This window comes from Ranitomeya variabilis, chromosome 7, assembly GCF_051348905.1.
Source record: "Ranitomeya variabilis isolate aRanVar5 chromosome 7, aRanVar5.hap1, whole genome shotgun sequence".
NCBI classification, from domain to species: domain Eukaryota; kingdom Metazoa; phylum Chordata; class Amphibia; order Anura; family Dendrobatidae; genus Ranitomeya; species Ranitomeya variabilis.
Genome location: NC_135238.1, coordinates 166,456,523 through 166,470,731, shown reverse-complemented (window position 1 = coordinate 166,470,731; position 14,209 = coordinate 166,456,523). Strand labels below are relative to the sequence as shown.

General features: G+C 43.8%; 1 protein-coding gene across 2 annotated transcripts in view; it reads right to left on the bottom strand.

Annotated features, from left to right (window-relative positions):
- Positions 1-14,209, bottom strand: part of CPS1 (carbamoyl-phosphate synthase 1) — a 131,074-nt gene that overhangs the window by 109,380 nt on the left and 7,485 nt on the right. The window contains exons 1-2 of one of the 2 annotated variants that reach the window (XM_077272239.1): positions 9,217-9,428; positions 5,312-5,421 (exon numbers count right to left, since the gene is read on the bottom strand). In XM_077272239.1, the coding sequence (XP_077128354.1) occupies positions 5,312-5,421; positions 9,217-9,327 (221 nt within the window). In that variant the 5' untranslated portion in view covers positions 9,328-9,428. Of the gene's footprint in view, positions 1-5,311; positions 5,422-9,216; positions 9,429-14,209 lie in introns of those variants that run through there. The other variant, XM_077272240.1, reaches the window with a different exon arrangement.

Below are 14,209 nucleotides of genomic sequence, written 5' to 3'. Positions count from 1 at the left end.
TGATATTGTCTGGGGAGGTGTCTAGTATAACATTACAGTACGCACTGCCTTGTTACAGCGACAGAAACCTGTCCTAGGATGTTAACAGGAAGCTGCCTGTGGAGATGTGCAGTAGGAAGCTCCGCTACTGAAGGTAGATTGCTATTATGTGGTACAGGTTATCTCCAGGTCACACTGGCCACTCCATTCAGAAACACATGGAGGACAGCAGTGTGAGCAGCCTCTTCTTACCTCAGCACTCCTGTTATCTCCAGCATTAGATTAGAAAGACAAGGTTGGGCAGCATTGTGAGACGCCTCTTTTTGCCTAAACACACCTGACATCTTTAGTTTTCTGTCATGTAGACAGGGTGGATAGTGGTTTATGCAGCCTTTTCTTACCTCAGCTCTCCTGGTATCTCCAGTAATAGATCAGGCAGACAGGGTTAATAGCTGTGTGAGCAGTCTCTACTTATCTCAGCAACCCTGGTCTCTCCAGTATTAGATAAGAAAGAGAGGTTGAATAATGTGAGCAGCCTCTTCTTACCCTAGAACTTTTGGTATCTGCATTATTAAATCAGAATGACAGGGTGGATAGCAGTGTGAGTAGCCTCTTCTTACTTCAGTGCTCTTGGTTTCTCCAGTATTAGATGAGATATACAGAGTGGACACCAGTGTGAGCAGCCAATTTTTACCTTAGCACTTCTGGTATCTCCATTATTAGATGAGATAGACAGGATGGACAGCAGTGTGAGCAGCCTCTTCTTACCCTAGCACTTCTGGTTTCTGTGGCACCCCAGGGTCCTGGTCGTCACAGTGGTATTGCTTTCCTCTCGGGGAGAGTGCTGCCTCGTTTGAAGGCAAGAAAGGATAACTGCATCCAGGTATCACAAACATGCAACACATTCACACTCCAGGCCACCAGGGGGAGCTTTTGCTCCTATTTATTAGGTCACTCCCCACATATATATAACTAGTAGTCTGTAGGGAAAGTTAGTGAGTTCCAGACAGGAGTCTGAGGAGGACAGAGGGTCCACGGAGCTGTGCATGCCCTCAGAGCTGCAGCTCCCAGAAAGAGACATTGAAAGGCAGAATTGTATTGCAGCGAGCATGAAGGAAGTCGAAGCAAAGGAGAGGATACCAGAAGGGGACCAGCCCCGAACAGGCTGCCTCCTTCTAAGGCCGGAGACACACTGGTGCGAGATACGGCCGAGTCTCGCTGGTTAAAAGCAAGCTGTGGCACCGGCACTCTGGAGCGGAGCGTGCGGCTCCATAGCAATACATGGAGCTGCACGCTCAGCTCCGGAATGCAGGTGCCACAGCTTGCTTTTAACCAACGAGACTCGGCCGTATCTCGCACCAGTGTGTCTCCGGCCAAAGGCGTAGAATCCCGGTAGCCGGAACACCAAGGGAGTAAGGACCTCTACGCTTTACTTCAGAGACCAGCAGGACAGCTAATAGTAGGTTACCAGTCCGAACCTGCACCCAGGAGGCACCGTGACACCCACAGAGCCAGGTTATCTAAGAGACCCTATAAACAGGCTCAAGTCACCAGTCATACGGGTTTTGTCCTATCCTATACGGGGGACAGAGAGAGTGAAACACCACATCTGTGAGACCCTTATGTGAAACCATAGGCAGTAAGGGACTACACCACTGCAGCGCAAGGGAAGGCTACTGATTTCCACCTGGACAAGGGAACTCTGGACTTGCCTCTGAACCGGCCAGACTCTGCGTGCCCTGTGATCTGGTGCTCTGGACTGTGGATGCTGAAGTCTTCAGTAAAGATAAAGAGACTGCAACCTTGTGTCCTCGTTCTTCATTGCGCCATTCACCATCTTCTCACTGGGAAGCCCTGGGGATATACTTCACCTGTGGGAAGGTATACCATCTAGCTGCCATAACATCACCCCTGTGCACTCCTTAAAGCAGCGTCAGTCACCCTGACCTGAACACCACAGGTGGCATCACAAACATAAACTTTATCCCTTTAAAGACCTTTCCCCTTTAATACGGACCTTCCAGGGCCACGGATCGGGTCAGCCACCGTGACATCCCCCTGTGAACCGCAGGACCCGGTACCGAGTACCCCACGGCCCCTGGGGGCGATCCAATTCCCCATAGTTAAATGAGATAGACAGGGAGGATAGCAGTATGAGCAGCCGCTTCTTACCCTAGCCTTTCTGGTATCTCCATTATCAGATGAGATAGACAAGACAGACAGCAGTATGAGCAGCCGCTTCTTACCCTAGCACTTCTGGTATCTCCATTATTAGATGAGATAGACAAGACAGGCAGCAGTGTGGGCAGCTTCTTCTTATCCTAGCCTCTCTGGAATCTCCATTATTATATGAGATAGACAAGACAGACAGCAGTATAAGTAGCCGCTTCTTACCCTAGCCTTTCTGGTATCTCTATTATCAGATGAGATAGACAGGACGGACAGCAGTGTGAGCAGCTTCTTCTTACCCTAGCCTTTCTGGTATCTCCATTATTAGATGGGATAGACAGGACGGACAGCAATGTGCGCAGCCTCTTTTTACCCTAGCACTTCTAGTATCTCCATTATTAGACAAGATAGACAGGATGGACAGCAGTGTGAGCAGCTTCTTTTTACCGTAGCACTTCTGGTATCTCCATTATTAGAACAGATAGACAGGACGGACAACGGTGTGAGCAACCTCTTATTACCCTAGCACTTCTGTTATCTCCAGTATTAGATGAGACAGTGGACAGCAGTATGAGCAGCTTCTTCTTACCTCAGCACCCCTCATATCTCAGTATCAGATCACAATACGCCCTGGGAGCACATCCTCCTATACATGAAGAGAGAGGCAGTGCTTTCTGCTGTACATGCTCACAGGCATCTGTCCTGTTAACATTCTAGAACAGGTTTCTGGCAATGGAACAATATCTCAACTATTTAAATTCTGTAGTAATTACCTTCCTAGACAACACAAGCATTAATTCTTAATAGAAGGTATTTAGGTATATGTGACACCCCAGGAGTCTGGGTAGTGGTAATGCCGGCCTCCAGGGGAGGGTGATACCAGGCCTGGAAGTGAGGAGGATCCCTTTAACAGGTAACATGTACATTCAACACTTTCTGACTCCGGGCCAGAAGGGGGAGCTTTTGACCCGGTTTCAAGGGGGCTTGCCTTCATATATTCTGGTTGGGGGATGAGTTAGTCAGTCAGTCACTCAGTTGTGAGTCTGTAAAGAGTGTGAGGGGAAAAGGAGCAATGGAGAAGTGAGGAGCTGGAGGGGAGCTGCGACTGAGCTCCCTCCATGCTGAAGCGCAGGAACTGGACAACGGGAGTCCGAGGCTGTGTGGGACTGTATGCCCCACAGCAGGAACTGGAGGGCAGGAGATTTCAAGTTTCTTGTCCACAACTACACCCAAAGGCACAGCAGCATATAGAGCCCGGAGTCGCCGCAAGTTGGGACACCTGTAAAAAGGCTTGCGTTGCCTGCCATGCAGGTACTGTCCTACTTTTGGGACAGAGAGAGATGGAGGACCTTGCGTGAAGCCTCAGGCAGCAAGGGACTCACACTTCAGCGCAGTAATAAAGGCTTCCAACCACACCTGGATAAGGGGACTTCAAATCGCTTCCAGGCTGCCCGGATTCCAAGATAACCTGTAACCTGTGTCTTGGACCGTGAATGCATCAGTAAAAGGTAAAAAGACTGCAAAACCTGCGTCTTGTAATTCCTTTCTGCACACTAATACCCATCATCCTTTACCAACTACACCGGGAGCCCTGGGGACTAAGCTTCACCTGTGGGAAGCCATTCCAACTCTGCTGCAATTCCATCAGTCCCCAGCGGACCCCTCTTCTAAGCAGCGTCGGTCATCCCTGTCCGAATACCACAAGTGGCGTCATGAACATTCTTTATTTCTCACAAAACATCCGCTTTAAAGACTTTCCCTTTAACTTGGACGCCGAGGGCCACGGACCTGGTCACCGCCACCCTTGACTACCTCTCTAATGACCACCGGACCCGGCCCTAGTACCCCAAGGTCCTAGCGGGCGCTCCATATACAATTATTATCTGCATTTCTTTTATTTTTTTTATATTCCCATAGAACCTATTTAATATTATTTTTAAACTCGAGCAAAACAGACTTTCCTATGAATATAGCCTGAGCTGCCTATTGACCCCACAGGGATATTTCATGAAAATAGGAACATTTTTATAGATTGTTCCCATCATGGTTATACAAAGATCTACTCTCTCCCATATCTGAGGTATATGATCTAATCACAGCTGAAACATTTCTAGCAGGTCGGATCATTTTTGAGTTTGATGGATCTAATCATTTTGTGGTTATGGTTATAATCTGTCATTGTCACTGGTGAAATTTCATGTTTGGAAGAATCACATTAACTCAGATGAAACTGTCTGTGCAATGTCTGACAATCTGTGTATAATTAGATAATTAAAGTGGAAAAGAGAAAATATTTAGAGAGGAAAAGGGATGGGAAAAATTACTGATATTTCATATGCAACATAGTTCCTTGGTCCTCCACCGGTCACAGCTATGACGTGTCTTATTCTACATGTTATCGAGCAGACAATCACTGGCCACAGAAGCGATATCATCGTGGTTGGCATGTCAATGTTGGACCATGCAAATTGCCTCTTCAGAGAGGAAGAGGACTAGAGCTCTAGCGCCACCTATTGAAAGTAGCAATCCTAACAGTCAATGATAAACCTTTAACGAGCCTTTCCACATGACTTAGGATAAAAACCAAACACGAATTTCAATTTGTGGACGCATGTTTCAGAGCTTTGCTCCTCCTCAGTGCAAAACATGAGACCTGATTTAACTGTGTGAGAGGCTTCTGGGGTCTACTTGGTAACGTTTCTCCTTGTGGACAGTGTCATGCCTGACTTGGTTGTACTGTCCACATGAAAACCATGGCACATCATAGCTACAGTCATGTCAACAAAGACTAATCGAAGACCACATAAATGGCGGCATAATAGCCATGGTAATTCAATAAGGTGAGTATATGATTTATTTTACTCATATACGGCTAAAAATGGGTATCATCAAACATGTTATAAACCTCTTAAAAGCATTCTAAAATTCTATGCTTAAAGGGGTTGTCCAGTGAAAACAAATTATGACTTGACTGGAATGTCAGCCGAACATGTCACTCCATTCTATTGGTGCAGGTCACCGCAGTCGGACCCCACCCATCCCGTGGATAGGCCGTAACTTCTTATCATCAGACAACCTCTTTAATTATACTTTAGGCTAATTCAGATTATAATTTGATATAATTAAAATATACAAACGATCTTCCTCGAAAAAACTAACTTACCCGCCCAGTCCAGTGTTAAAGACGACTTCTCCGGCTACTGATGCAGGGTGCCCAAATGAGTATCCTTTGATTTTTGTCCCATCTTCCAGCACTAAATTAGCAGTGTGCGCCTAAATGAAATAATGATATCCCTGCATTATATGGAGGTATTGTTATTATCAATGATCCTTAGGGTTATGTGCTTGAACCAACTATGCGCTGAACATAACATGGCATCTGATTGAATATTCCACAATGCTAACATATTTTGGATCAGTGGCATGTGTTCCCCATGAGAACCAAAGTATAATGTGCATCCTACAGATAAACACACATCAGGGAGATCATCCTACCAGTATGTTTTTTGAGTATGAGAACAAACCTTTGTACCTTAAAGGGAATATGTCAGCAGGTTTTCCCATGTAATCTGAGAGCAGCTTGATGTAGAGGCTGAGAGCCTGATTACAGCGATGTATCTCTTACTAGGTTATGTGTTGCTGTTTCAGTTTAATCAATGTTTTATCAGCAGGAGATTATCACTAGAGGACATGCCTTCTAGTCCTTCTGCTCTGTGTAACTCTGCCCCCACCAATGATTAGCAGCTTACTGTCGATTTACAGTGTGCACAGAAAGCTTTAAACTAGTGGTGTGGGCAGGGTTATACAGGGCTCAGCATTTGAGCACTGCTGGATCTGAAATTGAGAAAACAGGCACTGTATCAAAACCATAGCATGCAAACCAGCAAGTGACACATCACTGGAATCAGGGTTTCAGCCACTACATCATGCTGCTCACAGATTGCACAGTAAAATTCTGCAGACAGATTCCCTTTAAGAAAATTCCGCACATATGTTGGCCATGGTTGGATTCCAATTTGAGAGCATAATTCTACAAGATTAGCATCGCAGGCCAGGTAGCAATGCAGGATGGCTCGTTGTGATGAGCAGAAGGAGATTGTCAGAGCAGGAAAAACAGGAGAAGGATCCAGTGGTGACGTGCCGCATGTCAGAGCAAGCAGCGCAACAAGAGTGCCCATCGGAGATAAGTGGGGAATAGGGTTCAGGCATTCAGAAGGTTCTATGGAGTCCCTGACTCTTCTACCTATGCCTCTGACAGTGTGGACACATTTGTGAAGGATGACGTACACTCAAAGAAAATACTTTTACAAATGTTTCTCCTTTAATAAAAAAAAAATTGGAACCAATCTTATTAATATAACTTCCCTTTAAATATTGAATATGTCTCATATATTGGCTTAGATTTTCTTGGTCACTTTTCTAGTTAGAGAGACTCAGTGATAGTTAGGTAAATAATTCTCAATTATTTATTATGTCTAAATAATAAAAAAAATAAAAGAAAAAGGAGCATATTCAGAATACAAAAAAATAAAATAAATCTAATATGCCATGAACAGCAAATATATATAAATTATCTAACATTAGTCTATTCACAAAAATAATGTATCTGTGAAAGTGAATTTATGTCATGGTGTATCGTCAGCACAATGGAAAGCTTTGACCTTTTCCCTACTTAGATCAGTGCGACCTGTCCTGCTTTGGCCTTGGCCTTCTTTTCTGCAGGAATGCTGTGTCAGACAAATTTATAAAAACGCGTCTGTCTCACTTTGACCTCAACAGTAGGGACTTGGTGGTGAAAGATCTTCTGACGTCTGAGATGTTGGTGGATGTCTCAGAAGGTGCCTTATTCGGCCAGGGCTTTGTGCCTATGTGCACAACATTAAAGAGCACCTGTCAGTAGGATATTTGACCCCTAACTAAATGTATGAGTGTAAAGCCTCTTTAATGCTTGTTACATTCATAACTTGCTAGTAGAATTTTGTTAAGGCATTTTTGAGAAATCTGTTCTTGAAGTCTTATGCTGAAGTGCATGGGGGCGGGAACTTCACTCCTCAGCTCTGTTGTACTTTGCCGCCCACGGCCAGCCTCTGGTCATTGATTGATAGGTTATTCTTCCATCAGTGATCTGTCTTTCCTGTGAAGGCACCATCAATGCCCGTGTTTGTTTCATCAGAATGGGCAGCACCGGTGACTATGTGGGAGCCAGTACATTGATCTCACAACGTCTTCAGGAGCATAGTGTATTGCTGCCATCCCTTCTGATGACATGAACCCGGGCAATGTTGGCACCTGTGCAGGGATGACAGACCATTGAGGGAGGAGTGACCGCACTATCAAAGACCAGAGATCGGCGGTGGGCGGCGAAGTACAGCAGACCTGGAGTGAAATGCCCGCTCTGCTGCGCTTCAGCATAAAATTTTAAGAACAGATTTCTCAAAAAATCCTCAACAAAATTCTACTATCAAGTTATGAATGTAACAAGCATTAAAGGGGCTTTACACTCTTACTTTTAGTTGAGGTCGAATATCCTGCTGACCGGTTCCTTTGAAATGTACGCCACTTGGCTATAGGATTTATAGGATCTAACCTAATGTTGTTGGATGGCGTAGCTTCAGGCAAAGTTCCCACAGTTTTTATTAAGTGTGTTTTTTATGCCGCAGCATTTCTGCACCTGTTAGCTGTTTTTTCGTTGAATTTTTAATGCATTTTTTAGATGTGTTTTTACAGCTGAAATGTTTTAGCATCTCATTTTTTTTTAATAAAACTGCTTGGTTTTGGATACATTTTGTTATTTAACTTTAATAAAACTTTCTTTATAAAGTCATGTGTGGATGACATGCATTGATTTGCGTTTCCGCTGCACTAATGCAATTTAAATGTATATATGCGGTTCTAATCTACAATTTTTCCTCATCTTCTTCAAGTATTTGGGGAAAATCTACAAATAAAATGCATATTTACTGCAAGAAAAATTGATATGTTGCAGATTTCAAAATCATACAGTTTCCAAAGAGCAAAAAAAATAGCACAGTGGGTATAAGATTTCTATAAATCGCATCCACTTTGCTGCTGAAATTGTAAGATGCTGTATTTTTTTTTGGGTCAGTGAAAATATGCAGCGTCAAATACACACCGGAGACTCATTGTGGGAACTTAGCCTAAGAGTTCCTTCCCCTATCATCCCTATCATCCAGTAGCAGCAAGTCAGATGCCTACTTGTCATATGGTGTAAAGATACCAAAGGAGATCTTTTATGACCTCATAGAAATGAGATTAGGTTACAAAACAATGTACAAAATTAAAAGTTATAAGAAATTTTTTTTAAAATACCATCCACCTCAAAACAATTTGTCACCATATGTTTCCCATAAATTCAGTGCATATTATATATACTTTACTTTTGTGTATTTTGCCTACGTAAACTATACCGAGCTAAATATTACTAATAAAAAAATGTAGGTAATTGAACAAAAATTAATAAAACTATTATAAAAACACATGTTATGAAAAAAAAACACACTACAAACATTTTTGAGAGCCCAAGAAATAATGAAGTTAAGACCTTTGTTTTCCCACCACATTTACAAAATCACCAAAAAAATCTAGCCATTTTTGACTGAAACACTCTGATACTCCGATATTAAGGTCACAGAACTTTCAGAATTAAATGCCTAAGAATTGAGCTAAGAGGTTAGTAAATATAGACTTACGGAAGGCAAGAGATTTTGTTTCTCATGCTGGAAAATCTGGGGCACCATTAAATGATGGATGAGGCATCACTGATTATCAGGAAAGGGTTGAGAGATGATCAAAAAAATAGAGGAGATATTGAACATTACAGCCTAAGACATCTGCCCAAACTTCTAAATTTGACAAATTTGGTTAGGCTACTAGTTTACCAACTCTCAGTATTCCATGATTAGCAGTGAATTGTAATAATACAGTGTCCATAATACAAAATGACATCCCACCGTATGAAGGATAAAGCTCCTACTTTTCTCTAATATCTAGATGATATTAAACACAATAAATCTAGAAACTCAGACTAGTATCATAATATATCAATACCTTAACACTCATGAAACGGAGACCGGGTTTTGCAAAGCCGCAGTGACTCTGGGCAGTGCCATTGAGAACTCCTGCCCGAGCAGCCTTAAAAACAGACAAAATCCGAGTCATCTTTAGGGCCTCGTAGAGTGGAATAGCCCTCCCAGAGCAAGTAGAGGTAGATGTTTAGGCTGCAGAGTGGCTTGTAGGAAAGAGGCTTCAACCAGGGTCACATGTACTGATATTTGCTTCAATGTGGGCATTTAATAAATCGGAGCCAAGCTCCACCTCTTGGTGTCCACCTCCCTCTTCTACATTGAGGATATACCTTGAATTTTAGATGTCTGTGTGACGAGGTTGCAACACTGATTAAACATTGTCTCTTGGAGTGATGTTCAAACATGTGATACTTTATAAGAAATCTACTTTCCTTTTATCAGCAATGCAATGCTCTGCCGGTGCTAGGAATCGATAGAAAACACAAAAACAGCTATTGCACTGTCCTAAAAGAGCCCTTGTAACATGAAGGTCAAATAAGCTTAAGCTAACAGTGTGTGATGTTAAAGGTGGCCTTGTGTCCGGAATGTGAAATGTATAGGTCACAAGACTTGGTTGACCTGTCTGGGTAAAAGTCTGATTAGCAGGTATTAGATGGTTGAAAATGGTGGTAGGAAATTTTGTCAGGAAGCTTCCATAATAGTTCTCAAGCAATATTTAGAATGACAGCTTTGAACATTTCCATAGTGTGGTCGCTTGGTCCTACGCAGGCTTCTGATATAACCATTTGAGTGCTTACATTGCTCACACTGTATTATTCCGTAACGATGGTGCTTTGCTATAGACAGGAACTTCAGCATAATATTAATCCAACAAGTGTAAGGATAAAGCGGTACTCACCAACTGGAAAAACCATCTTATTCATTCTAAACCATTCAAATAAGTGACGAAAAGGCTGCAAGATTCCCACCACTTTCTCTCTAAGCCTGTTCATCACTTATGGATTGATAAAACTCTGAATTCTGTACATTTGTACAGAGTTCTAATATGGGGTCTAATTGTCATGAGTGCTTAAAGACTATCACCCGTCTGAGGCTGCTCTTTTTTTGTAATAAAAGAGTTGGAAGCCTCAGACTGGTGAAGTTACTAGTGTCAAAAGCACATATAAGTGCTCCTACTGTCCCCCTAAAAGGCGCAACCTTCCACCAAAGTCAGGACTGAACTTCTGGGTTGTGAGATCCAAGCATGCAGAGTGGGATCCCATTACCTTCTGCTCCCCCTCTTATAGTGAAAGAGCAATATCATAACAACATCATACTTACAGGGGGTGTCCGGCTTTAGGATACAAGTCTGAAGTCACTCTACATGATTCAGACTTGTGAATCCTCACATTGCGAGCACTGTGCGATTTGCATATTTGCCATCACATGACGACTAGACGTGTCCAGCCTCACTCAATACGCTTGCATTGAGCGAGGCTGGACACAGTCTAGTCAGAATGTGGCCCAAAGTATGCAAATTGCATACTTGCGGTCACATGACCACCCGCTCCTGGCACCAGAGAATCCTCGCGTGCCATGTGGGGATTCACAAGTCTACAGATACATAGAGTGACTGCATACTTGTAGCCAGAGGCTAGACAATCCCTTTATAGGGACCTGACAGACTAGTTCCTGTGTAGTTTGGTCCCCGACGGTTTCTAAAGTATGCTCTTCTCTGAAACGCTGTAGTGTTCCAGAGTCAAATATACATAGCGGAAATCATATAGCCAGGGTCTGATAAGTGCTGTTTGCAGTTATGGCAGCATGTATCGGCTATCAGGTACCCTTTAAGCTGTTACCAAACGGTGATTGCGCTAATGATGTAAAGTATACGACAGACTAGGGCAAAATCTTGCTATTTCAATACAAGACTGGCCAAAGAGGGGTGTGGGATCACCTTTACATGCCAGGATTCCACAACCTGAAAGATTAGGCACAACCTTGGTAGAAAGTTGGGGCCTTTTGGGGTATTAAGGACACTTATCAGCACTTTTGACAGTAACTTATGTATAATAAAATCATCAGTATGAGAAAAAGCCTTTCATGCCCAGTTTTGAGAAACCAACACATGCAGCAGATATGCAGCAGTAGATAGTTTGTAGCTGAGGAGAAGGGTCTCCCGCAAGTCAGCATAAGTGCAGCTTTGCCAAGTGGCTCCTGGACTGTGCGCCACAGAGTGGAAGATGAGCTAATAAATTAGCTTATGGTTGGCTTGAGGCTGATGGAGTCTAGCCAGGGCAAATGCCAGAAGGGCCTGTCTGGATCGTGGGCTGCCTTGTCTGCTACGTTATCAATAGAATCAGTGTTCACAAGACATCCGTACTGTTAAGAGTTGTGACGGAGCACAAAGTCGCTGACTCCATCACTTAGGCTACGTTCACATTCGCGTTGTGCGCCGCAGCGTCGAGAGCTGCAGCTTCGCCGCATGCGTCATGCGCCCCTATATTTAATATGGGGACGCATGGACATGCGTTGTGTTGCGTTTTGTGACACATGCGTCTTTTTGGGCGCACGCGTCAGCGCGCAGAGGACGCAGCAAGTTGCATTTTTTTTGCGTCCAAAATCATACAAAAAAAGGATGCATGCATCACAAAACAATGCGTTTTGCATGCGTTGTGCGTTGCGTCGCCGATGCGTCGCCGATGCAACACACAACAACGCAAATGTGAACGTAGCCTTACCCAGCAGGCCACGGGAATCATTATAAAAATTGGTCTTGTAGTAAATCTTGCTTTCCTCCATCCAGGGTAATATTAGTAATATATCTTATCTGGTTCTTGGGGACGGGGACAACATGGGCCTGTGTGATTTCAAATGCCAGTCCGTAACAGAGTCTAGCCTTGGAAGGGATTGTCCTGCAGGTGCTGCTGTAGAAGCAGAGACGGCAGAGATGCATTGTGAGCGTGAGCAGATAGCTCTGAAAAGTTTTCTGGTGCTCTGGACATATTACATCCAGTGAGGGAACCAGTAATAGGGTTATGGTCGCATTCTGATATCTAGGGAATTCTGTAGTTGGGTCTTCTACAGGGGTTGTCAGGATCCTTGTGGGTCATTAGATAACTAATGTTGTCCAGAAAGCCTACAATGCAGCCTGGTAGCACAGTTCTGAACTCTACTGGACAGGCTGTAGAAGCTGCGAGGGATGTGGCATTTACATGGTGATCTTTTAGTACTATGTTATGTGAGCAAGATTGTGATACGGTTACATCACTGTACATTATTCATGTACTGAGACAACAATGTGTATAATACCCTATCCCTCTACAAGTGGGGAGACCAAAATATTTATAAACTTTTCATGATCTGAATGGTTACTAACTATGGTCATGGTAAAGTTCATCCTGGTGCAGATTTTTGTATGAGGTTCAACCCATTGCTCCAAAACTCTTCCCCAATTCATCTGAGGCTAGGCAGAAAGAGACGAGCATTTTTAATAAAGGATTTCATTTAAAAGAAATTGCCTTGTTGCTGACAAACGGACTCCCGCGCTTTGATCAAAATGTGCGCTAAAGGTACCTTCACACTAAACGACTTTGCAGCGATAACGATAGCGATCCGTGACGTTGCAGCGTCCTGGATAGCGATATCGGTGTGTTTGACAGGCAGCAGCGATCTGGATCCTGCTGTGATATCGCTGGTCGTTGCTGAAAGTTCAGAACTTTATTTGGTCGTCAGATCGGCGTGTAAGTTGTGTTTGACAGCAAAAGCAACGATGCCAGCGATGTTTTACAATGGTAACCAGGGTAAATATCGGGTTACTAAGCGCAGGGCCGCGCTTAGTAACCCGATATTTACCCTGGTTACCATTGTAAAAGTAAAAAAAAAACAGTACATACTCACCCTCTGATGTCTGTCACGTCCCCCGGCGTCCGCGCTGCTGCTCAGAGCTTCCTGCACTGACTGTCAGTGCCGGCCGTAAGGCAAAGCACAGCGGTGACGTCACCGCTGTGCTTTAGGGCCGGCGCTCACACAGTGCAGGGAAGCGGACACGACAGGCACCGGAATGTAAGTATGTAGTGTTTGTTTTTTTACATTTCCACTGGTAACCAGGGTAAACATCGGGTTACTAAGTGCGGCTCTGCGCTTAGCAACCCGATGTTTACCCTGGTTACCCGGGGACTTCGGCATCGTTGGTCGCTGGAGAGCTGTCTGTGTGACAGCTCTCCAGCGACCACACAATGACTAAACAGCGACGCTGCAGCGATCGGCATCGTTGTCGATATCGCTGCAGCGTCCCTTAGTGTGAAGGAAGGAGTAGATCTTTGAAATTTCCCTAATTTTCTATACTGCAGTAGTAATTACATTTTATCTACCACTGTGACTCTTAATCGCTTGAAGGATATACATCATGAAAAATTGAGAAAATGTTACCAAATCATAAGATAAAGTCATAGAAGTGGCTTATAACAGTTAACAGTCGTAGACTCGTAGCTGTAAGCTGAATCCCACACATCAGTATTTTGTGGTTAGGGCTAGAGTGGTAGTCACTTACAGTAATGTGTAAAACATACAGTAATGTGTAAAACATGCAAAGCTTGCAGCAGTACTACGTATACAATAGATTTAATGACGTATGATGAAATTTAAAGAGAACCTGTCACTAGGTCTAAAGTGCAAATTGCCTCTTCTGAGAAAAAGAGGGCTTAACTCTATAGCGCCACCTGTTGGAAGTAGCGATCCTACAAGTCACAATCAACCCTTTAACGAGTCGTGCAATATGACTTAGGATAAAAGCCAAATCAGTATCTCAATTCGCAGACACGGTGTTTCGGGCTGTTGGCCCTCGTCAGTGCGAAGCATGAGAACTGATTTGGCTAGGTGAGAGGCTCTGGAATGGGGTAAATGGTAAGTCACTCTCCATAAGGAGAAACGTTACCCCTTAGACCCCACTCCAGAGCCTCTCACCTAGCCAAATCAGTTCTCATGCTTCGCACTGACGAGGGCCAACAGCCCGAAACACCGTGTCTGCGAATTGA